Source organism: Monodelphis domestica, chromosome 4 (assembly GCF_027887165.1).
Source record: "Monodelphis domestica isolate mMonDom1 chromosome 4, mMonDom1.pri, whole genome shotgun sequence".
Taxonomy (NCBI): Eukaryota; Metazoa; Chordata; class Mammalia; order Didelphimorphia; family Didelphidae; genus Monodelphis; species Monodelphis domestica.
The window spans coordinates 436,343,954-436,370,931 of record NC_077230.1 but is presented as its reverse complement, the minus strand read 5'-3'; the positions used below and the strand labels follow the sequence as shown (position 1 = coordinate 436,370,931).

Sequence of the window (26,978 nt, the reverse complement as noted above, 5' to 3'; positions counted from 1 at the left end):
TATCCATTTAGATGCCTATTGTCAGATGGCAGATTGCCCATGGTTAAGCAATGTGGTTTAAGCAACCCGCTCAGGGCCACACAGCCAGCAAGTGTCTGAGGCCAGATTCCAAACCAGGACCTTCCGTCTCTAGGCCTGGCTCTCAGTCCACTGAGACACCCAGCTGCCCTCCCGTAGTGAGTTTTTGGAATCTCAACAAATGGCAAAGAGTTGCAGGGAGATGAATTTCTCTCCTGAATCTCAAGTGAGATAAATAAAAGGACCAGTGCACTCAAAAGATATTCTCTGAAATATGCCATCCTTGTAATCAACTTTCTTTTTGGAAAAGTTTCTACCTTCTCTTCTTTCTCTCCCATTGTGGTCCCCTGTCCCCTGCCACGTGGAGGCTAAGGAAAGAACACCCCCGTTTGAGTGTTTGGGAAAAAGATTTTCGCATCTATGTCTAGAAAAGTCAAATGCAGTATAGATGGGAGCCCTCTGAGAGGGAAGGACCTAGCAGATTTAAAGACCAGAACAAGGTTGTTTTTAGGTGAGATTTGACCTGAGATGGAAAGGAAGCCAGGAGACCCAGGGGAGGAGGGAAGACACTCCAGTATAAGAGACAGTCATTGGAAAGGGACAGAGTGAGGAGATGGAGAGTCCTGGTCATAGATCATCCAGGAGACCAGTGTCCCTGAGTCAGAGAGGAAGTGGAGGGGAGGAAGGGTCAGAAACCTGGAAAGGGGGTCAGGGATGGCTAGGTGGTATCTGCTGTTTGCCACTAGCCCTCTCAGTATGTAAGTCACTGTTGGGAGAATTGTCATTGTCCTTGTGTCAAGGGTTACCATAGAACAAAGTAATTGTTGCTTGTTTGGTTTTAAGGTTGACGCTCAGCCAGACTGAGGCAGCAGCACAAGAGCTGGACAAGTCCATGACAGTTTTTGTATCCACACAGGAAAAAGACCCACATGTAGGGTAGATGAAAAACATTTGGGTCCCTCACATCTAGAGATCACATATTATGTAGGTAGTGATTTGTCTTGTGTGTTTGTTTTCATTTAGTCATTTCAGTTGTGTCTTGACTCTTTGTGACTCCATTGGGGATTTGTTGGCAAAGATCCTGGAGTTCTTCAGAGCTGCAGGTAGCTAAGGACATGGGCTGGGCTTTACTCTCTATTCTTATTGGCTGGCTCCAAAGTCCTTTTTAGAACCTTCTTATGTGGCTTCAGACCCCTCATCTTGGCTAAAATTGCTCCCACCCAGCTACCAGTGACATCTCTCTTTACAAAGCCTCTATGGGCTACATCACTGCTTGTTGAGTATGGGTACAGACATTCCAGATCTCATTAAACTAAGTAGGGTGGAGCAATGTAGAGTTCCTAAGACCTGATTCTGTTAGACCAAGTATCTCCATTGTTACAAATCAGGAAATTAGCTAAATCAAATCTTCTAAAGTACGGTCTGAGTAGGGTGGAGTAATTTTAAAATTTGCAGTTTACAAAGTCTCTGGGCTACATCAATGCTTGTTATCAGTATGAACTCTAAGATCAGCACTGTCTGCTCCCACATACACTGTGTTGCATGAATTTTCCAGGTCCTTGGTAGTGGCTGCCTAAATAAGCCAGTTCAGATTCCAGATACACAGGTACACAGTCATCTATTCTTCTACCCAAGTCTATGACACAATTAATTAGTAAGTGATGGCCATGTGTCTTAAAAGTCCAGGAATGGCATAGGGATAGTCTCTCCTCTTGACCTCCATGCCCATTACCCTGATATAATTCAGGAGATCCTAGTGAAAAGGAAAATTTTGTAAATTCTTATGAATCTACAAAATGAAAGTGGAAAGTACAAGTTATTTATTGTTCAGAAATTTTATAATAGAACTGAAGGAAGCTTAAAGTGAAATATAGATTACAAATAGAAGATGAATCATATGTTTTAAAGAAAATATCAAAATGATGAACAAGTGAAAAGAAATGTTTATCTTCATGAAAGAGAATTATTCAAAAATGATAGAACCACTGGAGAAGTGAACCCCAGCATTGTGTCAGAAATGGAAGAAACTAAAATGGAAAAGCATCCAGTACCAAGTATAACATGTCCCCACATACTTGCATGAGGATAGCAGTAGGTCTAAGCCTGAGCAAATGCATAATCCAAACACAGTTTCTGGTGGGACAATAATGGTTTAGAGAGCATCGATATTCTGTAAAAATCTTACTTTAACATTCACCATACTGTGGAGGTAACATAGCATTCTTGAGTGGTTATGGCACTGGAAAAGTTCCACTGGAAAGACTTGGTTTTGGAAAGATTATGGTCCTAGCAACAGATTATGTCTGCCTAAGGACCAATCTAGCTAACTCTGGTCCTGGTAATGTATGGTAAAGGAACCAGACTGGGTAATTTGATGAAATTAAATGCTGATAGAAACATGGAGAAATAGGCCTAATATTAGATTTCTAGAGCAACTGTGAAATTGTGTTTTAGAAAAGATGGAAATATACATTAAGTGCTGTAAAACCATTCATTCTCATTTACCTAGGAATCCCATTACTAGTTAGACTCTTAGGGCATTATTAAGAGGGTTGGAAGTTGTGTGAAAAGCTGTATTAAAATATTAGTCGAAGCTTTGTTAGTAATTACAAAATAATTAGAAATAAAACAAATGCAGTAATTGGGAGAAATGTTTGAATAGATGAGATTATTTTAATATAATATATTATATAATGTTATTAGAAATGACAAATATTGAAATTTTTTTTCAGAGTAGAGGGGATACTCTTTTATTTATTTATTTTTAATTAGTTTATTCAGTCGATTTAGAACATTATTCCCTGGGTACAAGAATCATGTTATTTCCCTCCCTCCCCTCACTCACCCTTCCTGCAACCAGCACGCAATTTCACTGGGTATTACATGTGTCCTTGATCAGATCCTATTTCCATGTTGGTGGTGTTTGTATTAGGATGTTCCTTTACAGTCTCCATCCCCAGCCATATCCCCTCAACCCATGTATTCAAGCACTTGTTTTTCTTCTGTGTTTCTACTCCCACAGTTTTTCCTCTGAATGTGGATAGTGATTTTTCTTGTAGATTCCTCCAAGTTGTTCAGGATCAATGCATTGCCACTAATGGAGAAGTCCATTACATTCTATTGTACCAGAATATATCAGTCTCTGTGCACAATGTTCTCTTGGTTCTGCTCCTTTCACTCTGCATCAATTCCTGGAGGTTGTTCCAGTTCATATGGAATCCCTCCAGTTCATTATTCTTTTGAGCACAATAGTATTCCATCACCAACAGATACCACAATGTGTTCAGCCATTCCCCAATTGTAGGGCATCCCCTCATTTTCCAATTTTTTTGCCACCTCAAAGAGAGCAGCTATGAATATTTTTGTAAAAGTCTTTTTCCTTATTATCTCTTTGGGGTACAAACCCAGCTGTGCTATGGCTGGATCAGAGGGCAGACAGTCTTTTGTCGCCCTTTGGGCATAGTTCCAAATTGCCCTTTAGAATGGTTGGATCAATTCACAACTCCACCAGCAATGAATTAATGTCCTGACTTTGCCACATTCCCTCCAGCATTCATTACTTTCCTTTGCTGTCATGTTAGCCAATCCGCTAGGTGTGAGGTGATACCTCAGAGTTGTTTTGATTTGCATCTCTCTGATTATAAGAGATTTAGAACACTTTTTTATGTGCTTATTGTTTTGATTTCTTTAACCGAAAATTGCTTATTCATGTGCCTTGCCCATTTATCAACTGGAGAATGGCTTGATTTTTTGTACAATTGGTTTAGCTCTTTATAAATTTGAGTAATTAGACCTTTGTCAGGTTTTTGTTATGAAGATTGTTTCCCAATTTGTTGCTTCCCTTCTAATTTTTGTTGCATTGGTTTTATTTGTACAAAACCTTCTTAATTTGATGTCATCAAAATTATTGATTTTACATTTTGTGATTTTTTTTTCTAGCTCTCACTTAGTTTTTAATTCTTTCCCTTCCCAAAGATCTGGCATGTATACTATTCTGTGTTCACCTAATTTGCTTATAGTTTCCTTCTTTATATTCAAGCCATTCACCCATTCTGAATTTATCTTGGTGTAGGGTGTGAGGTGTTGATCCAAACCTAATCTCTCCCACACTATTTTCCAATTTTCCCAGTAGTTTTTTATCAAATAGTGGATTTTGGTCCCAAAAGCTGGGGTCTTTGGGTTTATCATAGATTGTCTTGCTGAGGTCACTTACCCCAAGTCTATTCCACTGATCTTATTTTCTGTCTCTTAGCCAGTACCAAATTGTTTTGATGACCGCTGCTCTATAGTATAGTTTGAGATCTGTGACTGCAAGTCCTCCTTCATTGTTTCCCTGGATATCCTTGATCCTTTGTTCTTCCAAATGAACTTTGTTATGGTTTTTTCTAATTCAGTAAAAAAGTTTTTTGGTAGTTCAATGGGTATGGCCCTGAATAAGTAAATTAATTTGGGTAGGATTGTCATTTTTAAAATATTGAAAATAATCAGAAAATGAAGGAAATAGATGAAAAGATGAAAAGAGAATAAGAATAATGCATTGTATGATAAGATTTCTTTAAAAGCTACCAAATCAAGAGAAAATAATATCAAAGTAAAACAAATTCAATGGGAAGTGAAAAGCAGAGAATGTTTTTGTTAGTACACATGTAAAATTTATATATTTGAGACAAAGTATAAACACTGTGAAGTTTGTAATTTTGCACTTAATTGTTTTTGCATTTATTTATTTTAATTTTGTTGTTGGCGGTATGAGCATATCATTGAAAAAAATGGGAAAAAAAGGTGGACCATCTGTTTTCCATGGAGCAGTTTAGAAACATAAATGAACTCTTCCAGGTAGCATAGTTTTATCAGATCTGGCCACTCTCTTGTCAGTTATCCCTCAATCTGTCTCTTAACTCATTCTCTTGACCCTTGGTTCCCGAGGTTCTAGAGTCCCTAGGCTATGTTTAGATCATTTGTTTTTTATAAATGAATTGTTGCTGAAAATTAATACTGAATTGTGATTTTTTTTTTTGTGGAATAAGCCCCCCAAGGATCAAACCCCAGACTTCCAGTCTGCCCCCTCCTACTCCCACTCCCAAAGGCTATGGAACTAGGTTGGAACCTGCCTTCTTTTGTTAAAATAAAAAGACTAAGAGCAGGGTTGGCAAGCCATGGTGAACCTTGAACCATTTTGAGAGAATGCTAGGCCAGCTACAAGGCTGAATAAAGTTTGAACTGATATCTTTCTTGTATGGACAAAGCCCTGCTTCTCCTGTAATGAAATAATGAGGAAGGAGTGGAAGCTTCTGAGTCCCCTCTTCAGTGGCTATTTATGAATAAGCGATCTCTTGGGATGTCCAGGGAAAGGACCAAATGGTGAGCTGAGGGATATATATATATATATATATATATATATATATATATATATATATATATATATATATATATATATATATAGGGGGAGAGAGAGAGAGAGGCAGGTGGAGAGGGGAAGAGGGAGAGACCTGTACTAGAAGAGAGAAGTGTCTTTTTCTACCTTTTAGATTGTGGAAAGAGTAAACTAACCACATTAAAATGTTTTGATCAGTTAATTAATTTAAAATGAAGAAATTTGGTCTCTCCAGAATTTCAATCATTACAATGTCAGTGTCTTTCTTATGAATAAGCTCAATCTCTAGCCTCAGTTAATAAAATATATTTTAATAAAAGAACAATTTATCCTTTTCCCATCATAATTATTCTTTTTTCTATGTAATTAAATATTAAAAATGAATGAATAGGGGGCAGCTGGGTAGCTCAGTGGATTGAGAGCCAGGCCTAGAGATGGGAGGTCCTAGGTTCAAATCTGGCCTCAGACACTTCCCAGCTGTGTGACCCTGGGCAAGTCACTTGATCCCCATTGCCCAGCCTTTACCACTCTTCTGCCTTGGAACCAATACACAGTATTGACTCCAAGACGGAAGGTCAGGGTTTAAAAAAAAATGAATGAATATATGCCATTCACAAATGAAATTAATCACAAAGCAAAGACATAAAATGTAAAATGTTTTGGATAAGGCACATCAAACCCAGTGTTTCCTCAAGCCTTCAATATGACACTGGATATCTCTTTGTCACTTGGATGGAAACAGAGTCTGATCCCATGTAGCCTTCATCTATGTAGAAAACAGATTATGTGACTTTTTTCAGTAAAGGAAATGTGATTTGTGTCCTTTAGGAAAAGTCACCACCCAATCCCCCCTTCCTAATGAAAAAGAGAATAACAGGCATGCTCAGAAAAGTTATGAATGTTAAATTATATGCCCTTAAGTTGGAGTGAGCTTATTTAAATGCACATGCGATGTATGACATGGAGGGGGAAACATGACTAGAGGAGAACATATCATAGGTGTGTTGGGAAGTTGTACACATCCACTACCCAGCCAGTGGAGAAAGGAGGGAGGACTCTGTGGCCAGGTATGTGGAATAAAAGCTTGCTGTGCCAATCCAAGTATGTGCCTACTTGTTGGAGACCTGCTCTTGCAAGAACATCTTAATAAAATACTTTCCTGCTTCACTGTGGTTTTCCATTGAGTTCTTCATAAGACGACTGTTTTTTACAATCTAGATAAAAGTATCTCAACGTTTTAGGAAATTAAGTAGGAAATTCCTTTTTCTTTATTCTTTCCTCATTAATGACTTGTAATGTTTTTTCCCCAGAATACACAGTACTTTCCACCTTCTCACAAACTCTTTATAAAATGTTCTTACCAGATCAATTTCTGACAATTGTGCTGAGGAGGAGGAATTTCAGATGATCTCTCTTTCTCCTCCACAGAATCTCATACTTTTTACTCAGAGATCACATACATCTCCCTGATTCCATAAGGAGAAACAATTCAAAGTAAGACCCTTCTCCAGGTTTTACCAATCCAACATGATTCTCACTTCAGATACAAATGCTTTTCTCAGTATTCCATTAGGCTCTGAATGACTGCTCTCCAGTGCTGGCTCTGATGCTATTCAAGGTTAGGATTTGGGGTGAATCCCTTGTGTGCTTCAGTTTCCTCCTATGTGTTGATAAGGGTTGAACTAGATGATTTCTGAAGTCTCAGCTCTAAATCTCATGACTTTTGCTGATTTAGGAGTCAGTAACGTTCCAGGATGTGACTGTGGACTTCACCCAGGAAGAGTGGTGCATATTGGACCGTTCTCAGAAAAAGCTGTACAGGGAGGTCATGCTGGAGAATGTGCAGAATCTGCTCTCTGTGGGTAAAGACCATTTCCTCTGGTAACTCTAAATCTGTCATCAAAGGAATGTTTTCATTCTGTGCCTAATGTGTAGGATTTTGAGCCTTTTATCAGTTATTAAAAAAGCAAATGTGCTGATCTCTCCACAGGATCCTTCTGCTGTCTGATTTTCATGAAAAAGATTTTCGAATTATCTGATGGGAAACTGAGACATTGCTTTGTTGTTCCTGAAATTGTCTCTTTTCTATTTTAGGTAGCTTAAGGTCAGAACTCAAATGAGTTACATATTCACAGTCTTAAAGCTAATCTCAGAGGTCATTTAGTTTAGTTTCTAACTGGACCTGAATTTTGTCTGCAAAATTTCATACCTATGTGGTGTTTCCTTAGAGGGTATTGACCCTCTACCTGCCATGGTAGTCCCTCTATCTTTGAGATGAGTCTAGTTTTTAGATAAGTCTTGTTTAGAAGTATAAAGTCATAGCTCATGATCCCTAATTCTCCCTAGGCTAGGACATTTATCATGTTTCTTCCCTCAAATTTCAGCCCACATGATAGAAAAGGAAGGGAAGGGAATAAGCATCCCGATACATATCTGCTTCATATCCTGAACTGGGTAAAGGACTTTTTAATTTTTATCATGTGATCTCACAACATTCCTGTGAATTTGGCATTATTGGAAACTGAGGCATACAGAGGTTAAATGACTTGCCTAAAGGCCAACCAGTTCCCATGTATCTGAGGCTGATTAGAACTTGTCTTTCTGACTCTAGGATCAGGCCTCTTCTCCCTACTATGTGGAATGTTCCCATCTTTCTATGACAGAGGAAAATAAAGATGAAATTTTCTGATTCCAAATGGGTTTAATCTCTGCCCCTCTCCCAAGGTTCCAACAGTGAATACATGGAAATCATCCTTGAGACTGCCTGGGAACCAGTCTGTGGTCCTTGCTTACATGTCCCCTTTCCCTAAAAAGGGCTAAATTATCTATTTCTCTCTGTTCTAATTTCTTCTTTATTCCTTATGCCCAGGGCTGCCAGTTCCCAGAGAAGATTTGATATCCAGTTGTCAGCAAGGGGAATCACCATGGTTGTTAGAACAAAAAGGCACAAGGAGCTTTTGTCCAGGTGAGTGAGATGAAAGTAGGTACATAAGGGTTATTGTCCAAAGAGGTCTCTATGTGTTATAGTGAAGGAAGTGCTAGATTTGGGGCAGGCAGATCTGACTTGGAATTTGTTTGTAGACACATTTTAGCAGTGGTATCCTGGGCAAGTAATTAAACCTCTGAGCCCCAGTTTCCTCATCTGTAATAAGGAAGAGAGAGTCGGGCTCCATGGTTTGTCAGTTTCCTTCCAATGATGAAGTTAAGATCAGTCCTGTTGGTAACACCAGAGCATAGAACTCTCCTGAGAGCATCCAGAAAGGCCTGAGGTTTTCCAATATGAATTCTTTGCTAGGTGTATTCAAGCCAACCAGCATTTATTAAGCTCCTACTATGTGCCATTCCCTGTGGTAAGTCCCAAGAATACAAAAAAGGCAAAGAAGATGCCCTTATTGTGAACTTTAAATTACTCCACCCCTCTTTAATCTTACTTTATGGGAAGATAAAGTTGTAAACTCCTGATTGAACAATGAAAATACTTCGCTCTCACCTTATAGTGAAGCTAGAACTTTAAGCTATTTTTAAATCTTAATACAAAAAGGTGTTAAGTAACTATAAAGGTTAAATTAATCACAAAAAGGTCAAGTAACTCACAAAAGTTGAACTTAACAAAGAAGTGTTAAGTAACTCTAAAGATATAATCTAATCAAAGGAGATGAGAATTAAAGAATGGGCATTTAGAGGAGGGGACACAAGGGTGAAAGGTCTATATATTGGCTCATTTCCTCTCTCTGGTCCCTTTTGCGGCAGAGAGTTGGCTGATAGCAGCCTTTCGGCATCTTAGCATGGCTATGAGCAATTGTCCAGTTCAGTGTTGAATTTCTGATTGAGTTTTCCTCCTTTACTTTTCCAACTTTATCCTCTTAGAAGCCTCTAATCTTCAGAGACCTAGAGGCAGGAATTTTAAACTCCCCCTGGCACAGGTCAAGGAGGAGAAATCCTATATCCTTTTTCTTCCTCCTTAATTTCCCTCTATATTAATTAAATTACCATAAATTTCCAGACTGACTTGGGTATTTTATTTGGGATTTCCCCTAGTGTCCAATTAAATTTAGATTTAAGTCACAACCCTAAAATTATCTTCACATTCTCTCAAGGAGATCTCTATCTAATGGAGAAGACAGCATGCAAACAGCTATGTGTAAACCTACTATATCCAGGATGCATTGGAGCTAATCCAGAGAGGGAAGGCCCCAGGGCAAATTAGGCCTGGACAAAATTTAGTGTGGAATGAGGGATTTTAGGAGAGCCTTGGGGGAAGGTAGATGGTCATTGTCAGCCTGAGGGGCAGTTAGAAAAATCCCTGGGAGTCAAGGGGTTAGTGTGTTCTGATCAAGAGACAAAAAGAGGCCTATACCACTGATCATTGCATGTGTGGAGAGGATTGAGGTGAGGGGTGACTGGGAATGTAGGAAAGGGGCAGAGGATGAAGGACGTTAACAGCCAGACACAGGCAGTCTTATATTTGATCCTGGTGATGGGGAAACAAGAGATTTTCTTGAGGAAGAATTAACATGATCAGAAGTGTACTTTAAGATGATGAATGTGACACCTGTGTGCAAGATTGAGTGGACTGGAGAAAGACCTAAGGCAGTGAGACCAAGAAGCAGGCCCTTGGAATATATCAGGACTGATCCCAGAAAGTGACAATATTTGGAGATCTGACAGTGATTCCAAAATAATCAGAATGGAATATCAGGAAAATTACCTGAGATCGACAAGATTATAAGTATAATCAACAAGAGGCATTTAAAGGAAAGTTAGAAAGTGCAGTAGGGAAAGATTGTCTAGTACTATGGACACAACATGCTCAGTGACAGGGTTTGAACTGTAGTCTATCTGCAGGGAAGTTGGCCATGTCACTCCTCTATTCTGAGCTCATGACCCGAGTTGTAAAGTATGATTATAGTGCTGGACCTCTTTGTGTCATAAGTGTGTCATAAGATTCCAGTTTTATTGCATGTGAAAGTGTTTCCAAAATCAACCATTTGCAGATGTGACTAAATGATGTATTTAAAGACTGTTTTGTAAGGATAAGCGAAAAGGGATAAGGAAAAATTAATAGAGTGTCTTTAAAAGGAAAGGAGAAGAATTTAGATACAAACCCCAAGAGAAGATTCTAGAAGGATAGGTACATCTTGGGAGTTGACCGTTTGTAACTGTCACTTCTGAGGTAGCTTTCCACTGAGCTGGATCTTTGCTGTGGCATCCCCTTGGAAGAACTAATCTTGTGGAAAGATTAGGGATTCCTTGGTTGGAGTAGACTGCCTTTTCCCTGGAGTACAGAGAGATCAACCTGTCTGAGATCAACTGGTCAAAGATTAACTGGGCCAAGATAATCCCAAGGGTTTTGTCATCTGGGACTCTGGGTTACCTAGGAAACCAACCCCAGACTTGAGAGGGGATTCAGGCTAACAGTGAATCCTATCTCCACTGCCTTCTTAAAGATAATCTGGGTAGTTAGCTTAGCAGATAGTCAGCTAGCATTTGGGGTTCTAGATAATATCAGGGCATAAAGAAGAAACAAAGGGTGACCTCTTGCTAGGTGCGTAGAAGTTTGGTTGAGTCTAGATCCTCTAGTGTTAGTACCCTATCTACTCTTTTCCCTTACTCCAATTATCAAAATAAACTTGGTTTCTAAAACCCAAGGGTTTTGTGCTTTACTAGCCCATGGAAGGTCCCTAGGTGGATGTTTCTCAGATCCCATCCATCTAGGCCTTTCCCAAACAATCTACCTCCATTTGGAGGTAGCCATCTCTTTGTTTCTGCCTCCTTCAGTTCTAAAAGTTTCATTTTTAATTAGGGAAATAGAATAAAAATCAATTTACTTTCTGCCATCAGAGGAAAGACCTTGCTGTGTCTTTCTTTGTTATATATCATCATTTGTTTCTACAGATGCAGAAACCAGTTTTGAAGTGAAGGAGATGTCTACAAAGCTGAGCCTTGTTGTGAAAGGATCTGGTAAGCAAAGATTTATGAATGAGGATCCCTATGACTTCATTTTAAGAGAAAGCTGTAAGTCTAATATCAAGGTAAATAAAAATCCAAATAATGACTGTGAATTTGATGGAATTGCAGAGAAATTCAGACAATATTCAATCCTAAATCAATATAAGAAAATGACCTCTGGAAATGATTATCAGAATAATGACTACAACAAATACTTCCCTGAAAAAGCAGAACTCCTTCAGTCCCATGGAAAACCTCCCGAAAGACCCATTTATCAAGATAATCTAGAGGAGATGGCTTTTACTTGGAGATCCAGTGTCATTAGATATCCAAAAAGTAATTCTGGAAAGAAACTTTCTGTGAGTAGTAAAGATAATAAGGGCTTCAGGCAGAACTCTGAACGTGCTCGAGATCAGAGAATCCACACTAGAGAGAAACTTTATGAATGTAAAGAATGTGGAAAGGCTTTCACCCAGAGGAGCAGTCTTGTTGAACATCAAAGAATCCACACTGGAGAGAAACCTTATGAATGTAAACAATGTGGAAAGGCTTTTACAGTGAGGGGCCATCTTATTGTACATCAGAGAATCCACACTGGAGAGAAACCATTTAAATGTAAACAGTGTGGAAAGGCTTTCAGACAGAAGGGCAAGCTTGCTGTACATCAAAGAATCCACACTGGGGAGAAACCTTATGACTGTAAAGAATGTGGAAAGGCTTTCACAACAAGCTACAGTCTTGCTTTACATCATAGAATCCATACTGGAGAGAAACCATTTAAATGTAAACAGTGTGGCAAGGCTTTCACACAGGGGGGCTCTCTTGCTGAACATCAAAGAATCCACACTGGGGAGAAACCTTATGACTGTAAAGAATGTGAAAAGGCTTTCACAACTAGCTACAGTCTTGCTGTACATCAGAGAATCCACACTGGAGAGAAACCTTATGAATGTAAGCAGTGTGGAAAGGCTTTTAAAGCGAGTGCCCATCTTGCCAGACATCAGAGAATACACACGGGAGAGAAACCATTTAAATGTAAACAGTGTGGAAAGACCTTCACACGGAGCTCTAATCTTATTGAACATCATAGAATCCACACTGGAGAGAAACCTTATGAATGTAAACAATGTGGTAAGACTTTTACAGTGAGGGGCCATCTTGCTATACATCATAGAATCCACACTGGAGAGAAACCATTTAAATGTAAACAGTGTGGAAAGGCTTTCACACAGCGGGGCTCTCTTGCTGAACATCAAAGAATCCACACTGGGGAGAAGCCTTATGACTGTAAAGAATGTGAAAAGGCTTTTGCAACTAGCTACAGCCTTGCTGCACATCATAGAATCCACACTGGAGAGAAACCTTATGAATGTAAACAGTGTGGAAAGACCTTCACACAGAGCTCCACTCTTGCTGCACATCAGAAAATCCACACTGGAGAGAAGCCTTATGAATGTAAACAGTGTGGAAAGGCTTTCACACAGAGTTCAGGTCTTGCTGCACATCAGAAGGTCCACACTGGGGAGAAACCTTACGAATGTAAACAGTGTGGAAAGACCTTCACACGGAGCTTTAGTCTTACTGAACATCACAGAATCCACACTGGAGAGAAGCCATTTAAATGTAAACAGTGTGGAAAGGCTTTCACAACTAACTCTAATCTTACTGAACATTATAGAATCCACAGTGGAGAGAAACCATTTAAATGTAAAGAGTGTGGTAAAGCTTTCACAGAGAATCGCATACTTGCTGCACATCAGAGAACCCACACTGGAGAGAAACCTTATAAATGTAAACAGTGTAAAAAGGCTTTCACATGGAGGAGCTCTCTTTCTACACATCAGAGAATTCACACTGGAGAAAAACTATGAATGTAATCAGTTTGGGAATTCTTTCACATATAACTCCACACCTGCTAAATGTCACACTGGAGAAAACGTGACAGACATGTATGAACCTTAACTGGCAGTTGGATAAATAACTGACTGATTAAAAAACAGATTTAAGTAGGTGGAAGGTGATTAATGATTATTGGTTAATGCTTATTGATTAACTTAGGTAGTTAGATAGTGGGTATATTCTTAGATAGACAGAGTAGGTACATAGGCCAGGCCTGGCCTGGAAGAACACATTGCCCTCAAAGGCAGATATAGGATTTTTTAGAAAATTTTCATTAGGATTGGGATCTTAGGTATAGGTATAAGAGTTCTCTCACTTTCCTCCTTTCTATTTCCTATCCAAACTTTCCTCAAAATAAACTAAGTCTTTTGTGTTTAAGAAACTATTCTCCTTACTTTTGTTCAAACTCCTACCCCCAAATTTTAACCCTTCACAGCCTGGTGAGCCAGTTAAGAGTTTGATTAATCTGTTAATATTCTGTTCCTTATCAATAATAGGAACAAGTAGAGGTGTAACTGTGGTGCTAGATATCATGGTATGGGTAGTAAAGGAGGTGATGCCAATTTATCTCAGACAACTCTCACAACCTGAGACCTTCAATGAGATTTTTACATCTCACAGTTTTGGATTGTCTCTGGTTAATACTGCTTATGGGAGTATTTGTGCTGTCCACATTGTTTCAAGGGTAGCAACTGTATCAAGTATTTAGTTCAATCCTTACTAAGAAAAGGAAACAACTAAAAGAGTAATTAATGAAGACTAAAGATTGCATCTCTCATTTGACTAAAACTATTGTCCAACAAAACGAAACTATCTCTAAAGTGGCTCAACTTGAAAATAGAATCTTTCAAATGGCTAGAACTATTATGCAACAAAATGAAACTATCTCTTACTTGACCCAACCTGCCTCTCCTACTATTTCTAATTCTCCCACCCAGGCAGCTAATCCTAAAAATCAAAAGAAAGAAGATACTAATCCTAGCATATCCCCTTTAAGAGAAGTACCAACTTTTGATCCAAAAAAGAAAGAGTAACTTCGGCATCACAAACAATTTACCCCTCAGGATATGGAGGGATTTAAGTGCAACATTCCTTCTTTTGAGGAGGAGCCCATAGCCATAGAGATGATATGCAGGCAATTTGATCCAACCTGGATTGATTTTGAATATCTTCTAGATGAGTTACTAACAAAAAGGGAAAAGGTTAAAGTTATCAGATGTACCAGTGAGGAGTGGGGTGCAGTTGATTGGCCTGAGAATGATCCTCATTGGGACTTTACCGGGGAAAGCAACTATGTAAGATTGTGCCAAACTAGGGAAACAGTTCTTTTTTTTTCTTTAATTGAAAATTTTTTAATTAAAGTATTTTTCCATGGTTACATGATTCATGTTCTCTCCCCCCCCCCCCATTGCTGATGCCCAATTCCACTGGGTTTTACATGTATAATCGATCAAGACCTTTTTCCATATTATTGACATTTGCACTAGGGTGATCATTTAGAGACTACATCCCTAATCATATCCCCATCAATCCATGTGATCAAGCAGTTGTTTTTCTTCTGTGTTTTATTTCCACAGTTCTTTCTCTGGATGTGTAGAGAGTTCTTTCTCATAAGTCCCACAGAAATGTCCTGGATCATTGCATTGTTACTGGTAGAGAAGTCCATTATATTCGATTGTACCAGAATGTATTAGTCTCTGTGTATAATGTTCTCCTGGTTCTGCTCCTTTCACTCTGCATCAGTTCCTGGAGGTCGATCCAGTTCTCATGAAATTCCTCCAGTTCTTTATTTCATTGAACACAATAGTATTCCATCTCCAACAGATACCACAATTTGTTTAGCCATTCCCTAATTGAAGGGCATCCCCTCATTTTCTAATTTTTTTCCCCCACAAAGAATAAGACTATAAATATTTTTGTACAAGTCTTTCCCTATTATCTCTTTGGGGTACAAACCCAGCAGTGCTATGGCTGGATCAAAGGGCAGACAGTCTTTTGGGCATAATTCCAAATTGGCATCCAGAAGTGTTGGATCAATTCACAACTCCTCCAGTAATGCATTAATGTCCCAATTTTGCCACATCCCCTCCAACATTTATTACTTTCCTTTGCTGTTATATTAGCCAATCTGCTAGATGTGAGGTGGTACCTCAGAGTTGTTTTGATTTGCATTTCTCTTAATATATAAGAGATTTAGAACACTTTTTTATGTGTTTATTTATAGTTTTGATTTCCTTAACTGAAAATTGCCCGTTCATGTCCCTTGCCCATTTATCAATTGGGAATAAATTGATTTAACTCCTCATATGTTTGAGTAATTAGGACTTTGTTAGAGGTTTTTCTTATAAAGATTTTTCCCAATTTGTTACTTCCCTTCTAATTTTGGTTTCATTAGTTTTGTTTGTACAAAACCTTTTTAATTTGATGTAATCAAAATTATTGATTTTACATTTTCTGTTTTTTTTCTAGCTCTCCCTTAGTTTTAAAATCTTTCCTTTCCCAAATATCTGGCATGTATACTATTTTGTGTTCATCTAATGTACTTATAGTTTACTTCTTTATATTCAAGTCATTCACCCATTCTGAGTTTATATTGGTGTAGGGTGTGAGATGTTGATCCAAACCTAATCTCTCCCATACTGTTTTCCAATTTTCTCAGCAGTTTTTGTCAAATAGTGGATTTTTGTCCCCAAAACTGGAATCTTTGGGTTTATCATAGACTGACTTGCTGCAGTCACTGATCCTCCCTTCTGTCTCTAAGTACCATATTGTTTTGATGACACTGCTTTATAGTATAGTTTAAGACCTGGTATTGCTAGGCTGCCTTCCTTCACGTTTTTTTTTTCATTATGTAGGAAAGCAGTTCTTAATGTGATCAGAGCATGTTCAGATAGACCTGGTACTTGGACTAAGTTTGAAAAATTAAAGTAAGTGATAGGAGAAAATCATTCACAGTTCATGGACAAACTTATAGAACTGGGAGGAAGATACATAGACATAGACTTGATCAGAGAAAGAGATATTAGACAATTGAGAAGGGAGTTTGTAAAAGATTGCAAGAAGTATTTCAAAACCAGTTGCCTTAACTGGATGAATATGTACCTTTATGAATTAAGGAGCGTGGCAGTTTATTTTTATAATGGGCATGAAATTAAAGATGCCAATGATAGTGATTTGGTTGATGCATTAAGAAAGATAAAAGTTTTAAAGGAAAAATTGAAAGACTTCAAGAAGAAGATGCAAATTTTGGGTTAGCTATGGCTTTGGTGCAAGAATATAAAACCCACAGAATATATACAAACTAGAGACCAGTGTATTAACATCTGTGGAAAAGGGGGAGACCTGATGATAAATTGCAGATGCTGGAATCAAATATTCAGCAATTTAGAAATAATGGTATGTGAAGATAATTTTAGGGTTGTGACAAAATCCAGATTTAATTGGCTGCTAGGGGAAATCCCAAATAAAATACCCAAGTTAGTCTGGAAATTTATGGTAATTTAATTAATATAGAGGGAAATTAAGGAGGAGGGAAGAGGATATAGGATTTCTCATGCCTGGCCTGTGCCAGGGGGAGTTTAAAATTCCTGCCTCTAGGTCTCTGAAGAAGATTAGAGGCTTCTAAGAGAATAAAGTTGGAAAAGTAAAGGAGGGAAACTCAGTCAGAAATTCATCACCGAATTGGACAATTGCTCATAGCCACACTAAGATGCCGAAAGGCCCAGCAGGCTGCTATCAGCCAACTCTGCTGCAAAAGGTACTGGAGAGAGGAAATGAGCCAATATATAGATCTTTCACCCTTGTGTCCACTCCTCTAAATGCCCATTCTTTAGTTCTCATTTCCTTTAATTAGATTATATCTTTAGAGTTACTTAACACTTCTTTGTTAAGTTCACCTTTTGTGAGTTAAACTTTTTTGATTAATTTGACCTTTATAGTTACTTAACACCTTTTTGTATTAAGGTCTTAAAATAGACTTAGCTTAAAATTCTAGCTTCACTATAAGGTAAGAGTTAAGAACCTTCATCGTTGAATCAGGAGATTACAACTTTATCTTCCCCTAAAGTACGGTCTAAGTAGGGTGGAGTAATTTAGAGTTCCCAAGACATTCCTGATTTTGTTAAAGTAAGTATTTTCATTGTTATCATCAGGAAATAGCTAAATTCAATCTTCACAGGTAGGAACTTTAGTAATAACTATTCTAGGAAAATCAACTATTTTAGAAATAATAACAAAATTTCTGAAATAACAATTTTGAAAATTATGGAAATGATAGAAACAGTAACCAAACTGAAGCAAATGACTTGTTAACAATATATCCGTAATGGGGCATGCCCTCGAAATAGCCAAAGGTACTTTCGAGAGGAATCTCAGAGAGGTGGGCATGGATCTTGTGAGAGTAAAACTGAATGACTACTCCAAGTATTTAAATTCATAGAATTTAATAACAACAAAGTTACAGAGAAAGGGGTTCCTTCAGCTGAGTGATCAGAGCAAAGAGCCAGAGACTCACACCTGCCGCACTTTACCAAAGCAAAAACCCAAAAAGAACCCACATTGTGAGTTTCAGCAAAATTTCTCTCCAAAGCTTAAAGACTCATCGTGAGGATGCAATTTAAAAGGATTCTGGGTAAATGTAGTTCAGGTGTATCAAATTTTCTATTTGTATATTTGCCCCCCCCCCCCCAATCATTTGGGAGATCAGTCTCCGCAGTGGATCATTTTAAACATAATTAACTTAAAACTTTAAAGATTTTTAACTAAAAGTATATATAATGTTGCAGTTTCTAAAGTGAAATTATAACAATTTGGGCATGAAAGAAAATTTAAAAAAACAATGTTAGGTGCATTGACAAAAAGCCAATTAGGGAGCAGTCCCCTTTTGCATGAGACTGTACATTCCAAAATAAATGCATTCAACCCCCTGTAGTTCAAATTCATCATATCTCAAAGTTCACTCTGGATCTTTTAGTGCAGCATGTGGTCTCTGCATGAATCTTTGTGGTGCTTTCTCCAAAAACATTCACCTTCTGGATTCTGAGAGGTAGTCTCTTGTTCCAAATTAGGCTCAAATTCAAATAAAAATTCACAACAATAACATAGACCGCTGAGGATACAGGGATGCATATAGGAATCACACAGGGATACATGGTTGAGTTATAAGGCATATGAATCAATTATTAAAAACATCAAAGAAAACAAATTAAAAAATAACCACTGAGTGAAATCTAGAATATCAAAAATGTGAAAAATTCTAGGAAAAAATTCACAAATTACATCAGGTTCTTATAACGATCCATGTCCCATAAGCCTGCAACAACTATCACTCAGTAACCCAATTTAGCAGTCTAGACTATAGTAAGTTGTCACATTATAAAAGAAATAGAACAAGAGACTAGATATCAAAATAAATGGGAAATAGTATTCCCTGGTTTGACCCTTTGCTTTCTAGGATAATAGAGCCAAAACAGTTGAAGTTATGGACTTGATAGAGAGTGTGGTACAAAGAAGTCCTGCATTTAACACATGTTAAACAGCCTCAACCTTGAGCCTCAGACATGATCAGTCATTGCACTTTTTGCACAGAATGTCATCAGTCCCCTTAGGAATGGTTTGGCTCTATTACCTTTTTGTGCTTGTGTGGCACATCACAGGTCAACTTCTGTGCTCCTTTGTGATCCATTTTTCCTTGATTCAGATATATTCATCCAGCAAAAGTCATAATATTTAAATAACTAGTGGTAGGTTGCAATAGGCCAAAGCTTTTTGGGTACGCGTTTATATGCTAGGCAAATGGACATCTTAGCTTATTCTATTGCAAAAATCAAAAGTTAAAAAATCTTTTCAATACTGGGGACATGTGCTTCAAATATAAAATATGAGAGATAAAACTCAAACATTATCACACATGCAGGAAGAAAAACAATAATGACAAATATAAAAAATGTATTTCACAATCACAGAGGTAACGTATAGAGGCTACTTTCCAAAAAATAAGAATCATTTCCTCTTTAAGTTGCCATCATCTCCAGTGTGAGTGCAAATGAGGTAGATAAAGCAATGGAGGTATAACAGCAATAATACGTTCAAGAAAATACAAAAAAAAAGTTATAGAAGGCACAAAATGTTACAAAAAGCACACCAGGTCAATCAATATAGGTCACTAATATAGATTTTCTGTCTTTCTTTCTTTTTTGGTAATATATGTTTTGTCCTATAAGGGCAATTTGTTCAAGTAGAAGGATCAACCAAATATAGTGCAACAAAATAGTACAGATCCAGCAATAGGGAAGTCTTATCACAATCAATAGTCAAGTACAATCAGTATAGGCAGTTATTCATTATCAACAATGAATACATGAGTCTCTCCCCAATTTTAATGGCTGTTGGTGTAGTCAATAGGACTTGGAATGGTCATTCATAGGCAGCTTCAGTTGACCCAGTACATTTGAAATTCTCTATGTACATGCTATCACCTGGGTTTAAATCACGAAGCGAGAAGCCTATGGGGCCTACCTGAACAGCAGCTCCAGAGTCATGGACTTCTTGCAATTGCATTTGTAATTGTCTGATATATGTAGCAATGGTTGTGTCTCCTCCTCACAATGATGTATAGGCAGGTATAAATGGTTGTACCTAAATAGGTGAATGTCCAAATAGCATCTCAAAGGTGAGATGTGTAAATCACCTCTGGGTCGGCTTCTGAGATAAAATAAGGTCAGAGGTAAGATTTTAGGCTGTTTTAAATGAGACTTTGTACACAATTTTCAGATCATAATTTTAAGTTCTTTATTCATTCTTTCAACTTAGCCAGACCTCTAGGGATGGTATGGTGTGTAAAATTTAGGAGTTATCCCAAAACATGTATAAATTTGCAATAAGACCAATTCGGTAAAATGAGTTCCTCTATCTGAATCAGTACGGGCTGACTGACCAAAATGAGGAATAATTTCTTTCAAGAGGACTTTAGTAGCAAAAGCTGCTTTAGTCCGAGCAGTAGGAAATACTCCAGGCCACCTGATCAGCTGATTAACTATGACCAGACAAAATTTATATTGTCCAGCTGTTGACATAGAGATAAAATCAATTTGTAAATGCTCAAATGGTATATAAGCAAGGCTACCATGAAAAGCATGCTGATTAAAGGCCTGATAGGTTGGACAAACTGTACATACTTTGGCAGTTAAGAATTGTGTAAAAACCGTTGGGCTGTCCATGAGCCATTGGGCTCATGGGGACAGTAGACCATGGCCCAGGTCTACTGAAAACCCTTCCAGATGAAAGCAAAGATATGCCTGGAATCTTCATGTATAGGTATAAAAAAGAAAGGAACACAAGTCTACTACAGTAAAGTATGTAGGTGTGCTAGCAATAGAAGAAATAATAGTGTTTATATTGGAAACTATGGGGTGTCTTTTTATAACATGATTGTTCACAGCCCTCAAATGCTAGATGAATCGATAGACATGCTTGCCATTGAGCAATTCTGGCTTTTTAACAGGCAGGATGGTCATATTGTATTCAGATTTACAGGGAATTATGATGCCTTGGTCAATTAGTGAATTTATTGCCAGGGTAATGCCCTCAACTGCCTCCTTCTAGAGAGGGTACTGAGGAATGGAAGGAGGTGGGCTAGATTTTGTTTTAATTTGGACAGGGTCAGCTGATTTAATGAAGTAAACATCAGAAGATGATGTGGCCCATAGAAACTCAGGTACATCAGATGGGATTTCAAAAGTGGGAGACTTATTCTCATGACTGAAAGAAGTACGGGGAGCAAAGTTAAGGATTCCTCAGACAATTCCAGTAACATGATGGATCCATCTGGAGAGGAAGTTATTGTGGCTCTAAGCTTGCATAAAAGCTCTCCCCATCAAATTTATAGGGCAGCCAGGTATCAAGACAAAAGAGTGCTCCACAGACAGGGGTCCTATAGACACCATCTTAGGAGAAAGCTTTGGAACCTTTAGGGGTGTCTCCTGTGAATTTGAAATCTGTTGCCTTAAAAATTACCATTCCCAGGAGTCTACTCACTTTCTGTCTTTTAAGTGCTGACATAAACAGGAGATAAATTGGGTGGAGTTCTGTGTCTAGGTCTCTTTTCCTTCCTGTCTGCAGCTTTGGTGGAGCTGGAATTTTGAGCAGGTAGAAAACATAGTCATGTGGTTCTATTTTGACAGATATAAATGTTATTAAAAATAATACTTGAAGTATTGGACATTAATTTAACTCTTACATCCCAATACAATCTGAAATAGGTGTACTCCTCAGTACAGGTCTTAAGGTTCCAGTGTCCAAAGGACAATCATAATAAGCATTACCAACCTTTAGTGTTATATGAGGCTCATTAGTATGGGGGGTTCAGTGGATAGGGAAAAGGGGCAGTAAGACATCATTGTCTAGACAATCAAAAGCTGTATCCTATGATTCCTGTGCCTCAACCCTTCCCCTACCCATACACTTTTATAATCTTTAGTAAGTTCCTTGGGTTCCCCCTTGAGGGGCATTAGCACCCTGACTACTGTTGAGGGGATGTTTGGTTTTAAGTTATCAGTTACCTGATTTATATTCCTCGAATTGTTATCAGTCCTAAAGTTGCAATTCCTGAAATCATTATTGTAATTATTATTTCTATAATTGTTTCTATATCTATTATTCCATTGGATATTATTTCTGATTGCCTGGAAAAAATTCCTACAGTTCATCATAATGTGGCCCTTCTTCTCATACAAGTGGCAGGTAAGGGATTGATAGGTTCTTGGAGAGAGGCTAGTGCCATTAGTTGAGTATCCCCTTTGAACTTCTCCTTTGGAGTTCATCTTTGGAGACTGCTTTGGTGAGCTGGACTGAAGGAGGTGACTCCTTCCCGGGAACCTGCATTGGCTTGTAGTTGAGTAGCTGGCCTTCCTTTCCTGGCTTATGGAGATTCCTGCCTTGGCTTTGAGGGAGGCTACATTAGTAGACTCCTGGCTGAAGACACCACCAGGACTTCTGGCTGTGGATTACCAGGAAAATCCATGTAGTAACAGAGTCTCGGGGAAGCCCTGATGGGGCTGAGCCTGGCTTCTCAGGAGAAGGGCAGGTAGGCTTATTAGAATCCATCTCTTTAGCTAAATTTTTCCACTTTCACTCTTTCTACCTCTCTGTAAAAAAAGCTGCTGAAAGTCATTTTGACTTAAGTTGTAATATTTTAAAATCGGCAACCACAGTATTACTTTAGAATTTTCATATTTAGCATAAAATCTAAATTAAAATTCTTATATTACCAAGATATAGTCAAAATGGGTGTATGATTTAGATACTAAGAGTGATACTATAACTAAATTAGGGGAACATAGAATAGTTTACTTGTCAGATCTTTAGAGAAGGGAAGAATTTATGACCAAACAAAAGACAGAGTATTATAAAATATAAAATAAATAATTTTGATTATATTAACATTTAAAAGTTTTGCACAAACAAAATCAATGTAACCAAGAGTATAAGGGAAATAACAAACTGGGAACAATTTTTATATAAATTTCTCTGATGAAGGTCTAATTTCTCAAATTCATGTAGAATTATTGCTTCTCAGCCTTTTGGCTAAGATCAAGTATAGTATTAAATTTATATAGAATTAAGCCAAATTTATTTTTATTTTTAAAATTGCATTATTATTTTATTTTAGTAACAAATATTCACAAAAGTTTTTCCAAATTATATAATCCAAATTGTCGCCCTCTTTTTCCCCCTCCACCCTCCTGGAGCTGACAAGCAATTTGATCTGGGCTATATGTGTATTATCATGCAAAACACATTTTCATATTATTAATTTTTATAAGTGAATAATCTTATAAAACCAAAACCCCAGAACATACACCTAAAAAAAGTTCTTTCTCTGGAAATGTATAGCATTCTTTCCCATTAGTCCCTCAGAATTGTTCTGTATTGCTGTTAGTAGCAAAGTCTATCACATTTGATTGTTCCACAATACTGCTGTTACTTTGTATAATGTTTTCCTGGTTCTACTTATTTCACTCTGCCTAGATTCATGTAGTTCTTTCTAGTTCTTTCTGAAATCATACTGTTCATCATTCCTTATGACAATAATATTCCATCACCATCATATGCCATCATTTGTTCAGCCATCTTCAATTGAGGAATATCCCTTCAATTTCCAATTCTTCACCACCACAAAAGGAGCCATTAAAAGTATTTTTGTACCAATAGGTCCTTTCCATTTTTTAAAAATCTCTGTGGGATACAAAACTAGTACTGGGTAAAAAAGTAATGTATTATTTTATAGCTCATTAGGCATAATTCTGAGTTGCTCTTGCCCTCCTGAATGTTTGGGGCAGTTCACAATTCTACCAGCAAAGCATTAGTATCCCAGTTTGGGGACATCCCTTTCAATATTTATCATTTTCCTTTACTGTCATATTGGCCAACATGAATGGTATGAGTTGAACCTAGAGTTGTTTTAATTTGCATTTCTCTAGTCAAGAGTGATTTAGAACATTTTTTTTCATGAGATTATTGATAGTTTTGATTTCTTCTGAAAACTGCCTATTCCTATCCTTACACCATTTCTCAATTGGGTTAGGGTTAGGGTTAGGAATCATATAAATTTGACACCGTTCTTTATATATTTGAGAACTGAAACATTAATTGGAGAAATTTGTCATAAAAAATTTCTCCCAATTTGATGTTTCCCTACCAATCTTGGTGGCATTCGTTTTGTTTGTATGAAAATTTTTAAGTTTAACATAATCAAAATTATCCACTTTACATCTTGTAATGTTCTCTATCTCATCTTTGGTCATAAATTCTTCCCTTCTCCATATATCTGACAGGTAAACTATTCTATGTTCCCCTGATTGACTAATAATATTGCTTTTTATATTTAAATAATATATCCATACTAGTGAACTTATGGCACACATGCCAAGAAGGGGCACTCAGAGCCCTATTTGTGAGCATGTCTGCTGTTGTCCCAGCACATAGTTCTCCAGTACTAGAACTCCAGAAGGCCATGGGCCAGGCTGCTCCCCTCCCCGTCTCTACGTATGCTTAAAGATATCACCCACCCCACTAAAAGGTTCACCAACACTGTCATATAGTGATTTTGTTAAGTCAAATTTATACAACCAGAAACCATTCCCCAATTGACAAATGATCAAAGGATATGAAGAAGCAATTTTCAGATGAAGAAATCAAAGTTATCAATAATCATATGAAAAAATGTTCTGAATCCTCTATACAAGAAAACTGAAAGTTAACTCTTGGATACCATTTCTCCTCTATCAGGTTGGCTAATATCACATTAAAGGAAAGTGATGAATGTTGTAATGGAAGTGGCAAAATTGGTACACATGCATTTCTGGTAGAGTTGTAAACTGATCCAATGATTCTGGGGAAAGTTTAGAACTATGCCCAAAGGGGTATAAAACTGCATACCCTTTGGTCCTGTAATACTACTACTTGGTCTCTATCCCAAAGAGATAATAAAAAAGGGGACAGGACCTACTTGTACAAAAATATTTATAGAAGGTCTTTTTGTAGTGGCAAATAATTTGAAATTATGGGGATGTCCATCATTTTGGAAATGACTGAACAAGTTGTGACCTATGTTGATTATGGAATACTATTGTTCTATAAGAAATGATAAACAAGATAATTTCAGAAAAAGCTGGAAAGATCTATGTGAACTGATGCAAAGCAAAATGAGCAGAACTGGGAGAACACTATACACATTAACAGCAATATTATACAATGATCATTTCTGAAAATCTGGCTACTCTCAGCAATGCAGTGATCTGGGTAATTCTGAAAAACTTATGATAGGGAATGCTGTACACCTCCAAAAAAAGTGTTGGATTCATCTTTCACATCTGTGTGTTTATGGTTTTATTTTGGGATTTTAGTTAGGTATGAGTTTCTCTTTAAACTGTGACCAATATGGAAGTGTATTTTGCATGACTATAAAATAAAAATTAAAAAATACTACAGACATAAAAAGCAATTTGGAGACTATACCATTTGGTGTATATAGGCTTAGTATTGATATGACTTCATTGTCTGTGTTAACTTTTACCAAGATGTAATTTCCTTCCTATCCCTTTTAATTATATTTTTGCTTTAAATTTGTCAGGAGAGCCCAGAAAAAAACTCTGTTCTGTAAGGATAATTTTAGGGTGGTGACCTAATCTAAATTAATTTTTGGCACCAGGGAATATCCCAAATAAAATACCCAAGTCAGTTTGGAGATTTATGGTGGTTTAATTAATATAGAGGGAAGGAATTAAGGAGAGGGAAAAAGTATAGGATTTCTCTTGCCTGGCCTGTGCCAGGGGGAGTTCAAATTCTTCTGCCACAAGGTCTCTAAAGAAGATTAGTGGCTTTCTAAAAGAATAGTGTTTGGAAGGTAAAAGAGAAAGAATAAGCCTAAACTCTGAGAGAGCTAAGTAAAGATGCCTCACCTGAACTAGGCTACTCAGCTTCCTCCAGTATGGTATCAAGGAAAACTCACTGCTAAAACCAGACTATAGCATCCGCCACGCCAAGATGCCGAAATGCTCAGCACACTGCCACCAGCCACCTCTCTGCTTCCAAAGAGGCTGGAGAGAGGAAGTGATACAAAATATACAGATGGTTTTTGCATCACTTTCCTGTGTCTCACATGTACCAATGGTACCTTAAGCTTGACTTGGGACAGCCCAAGGGTCTGTCGGTTATTTCTGATTTGTCATGTGCTAGCAAATGTCTGTCATAGGCCATCCTCCTAAACACTTAATCCTTAAGTATGGGTGTAGACATTCCTGTTTTTGTTAGACTAAGTAGAATGGAGTAATCTAAATTTCACAATACCCCTGATGATCATTGGGAGACTAGTCTCCCCAATTGATCACTAAACATAATCATCCTGCACTTCCAAATTTTCTAACTGCAGGTGCATACATAATTTAACCTTCTAAGAGGAAACTACAATAGTTAGCTAGAAGAGGGAAATAGAAAGACAGACAGCAAAACCAATGTTTGCTGGGCGCATTGACAAAAACCAATTAGGAGACAGTCCCCTTTTGGCATAGGAGTATACATTCAAACAAATGTTCAATCAAACTTCAGTTCAATCAACCATACCCAAAGTTCATTCTGGATCTTCTTGATGTAGTATAGGTTTTCTGGCATCTTTCTGCAACAGTTCATTCTCTGGATTTAGGAGTTAGCAAGCTTCTTCCTTGGAGATCTTTTCTCGAACAAAATTTCAAAATTTTGAATTTTTATTAAAATACAATCCCCCCAGAAGTGGGTGTTAAGAAACATCCAGTTCAGCTCAGGATGCATGGTTGACTTATGGGGGTTGTATGTGTCAATTATCAAAAGAAGAGAAAAAAAAGAAAAAAAAACCCAAAACAGAAAGAAAAAAATGGAAGAAAGTTAAACTTTTGGGAGAAAGAAAAAATAAATAAAATAAAATAAAAATCTATGTATATAAAATGTTCAGTAAACAAGAATGAATTCATAATAGGCCCTTGTACAGATCCAATTTAAAGTAATTTCTATCCCATAAATCTGTAGGACAGAATGCAGTAATATTTCACTTACCCATTTGCAGCCAAGACTACAGAAAGTTACCATACTATAAGAAGAAAAAGAACTAGAATTTTATTTTGATAGCGAAGGTCTGGTCTGATTTTTTGTCATTCTCAGGGATATGGGGAGCCAGGATGATAGTCAAACTTTTGGTACTTGTCTGAGT

The 26,978-nt window shown here is 37.5% G+C and overlaps 1 protein-coding gene across 4 annotated transcripts in view; it reads left to right on the top strand.

Annotated features, from left to right (window-relative positions):
- Positions 1-26,702, top strand: part of LOC100021080 (zinc finger protein 345-like) — a 33,806-nt gene extending 7,104 nt beyond the window's left edge. For 2 of the 4 annotated variants that reach the window (XM_056796443.1, XM_056796442.1), the window contains exons 4-6: positions 7,128-7,254; positions 8,262-8,357; positions 11,288-26,702. In XM_056796443.1, the coding sequence (XP_056652421.1) occupies positions 7,128-7,254; positions 8,262-8,357; positions 11,288-13,212 (2,148 nt within the window). In that variant the 3' untranslated portion in view covers positions 13,213-26,702. Of the gene's footprint in view, positions 1-7,127; positions 7,255-8,261; positions 8,358-11,287 lie in introns of those variants that run through there. The other 2 variants (XM_056796445.1, XM_056796444.1) reach the window with 2 other exon arrangements.
- Positions 26,703-26,978: the final 276 nt, after the last annotated feature.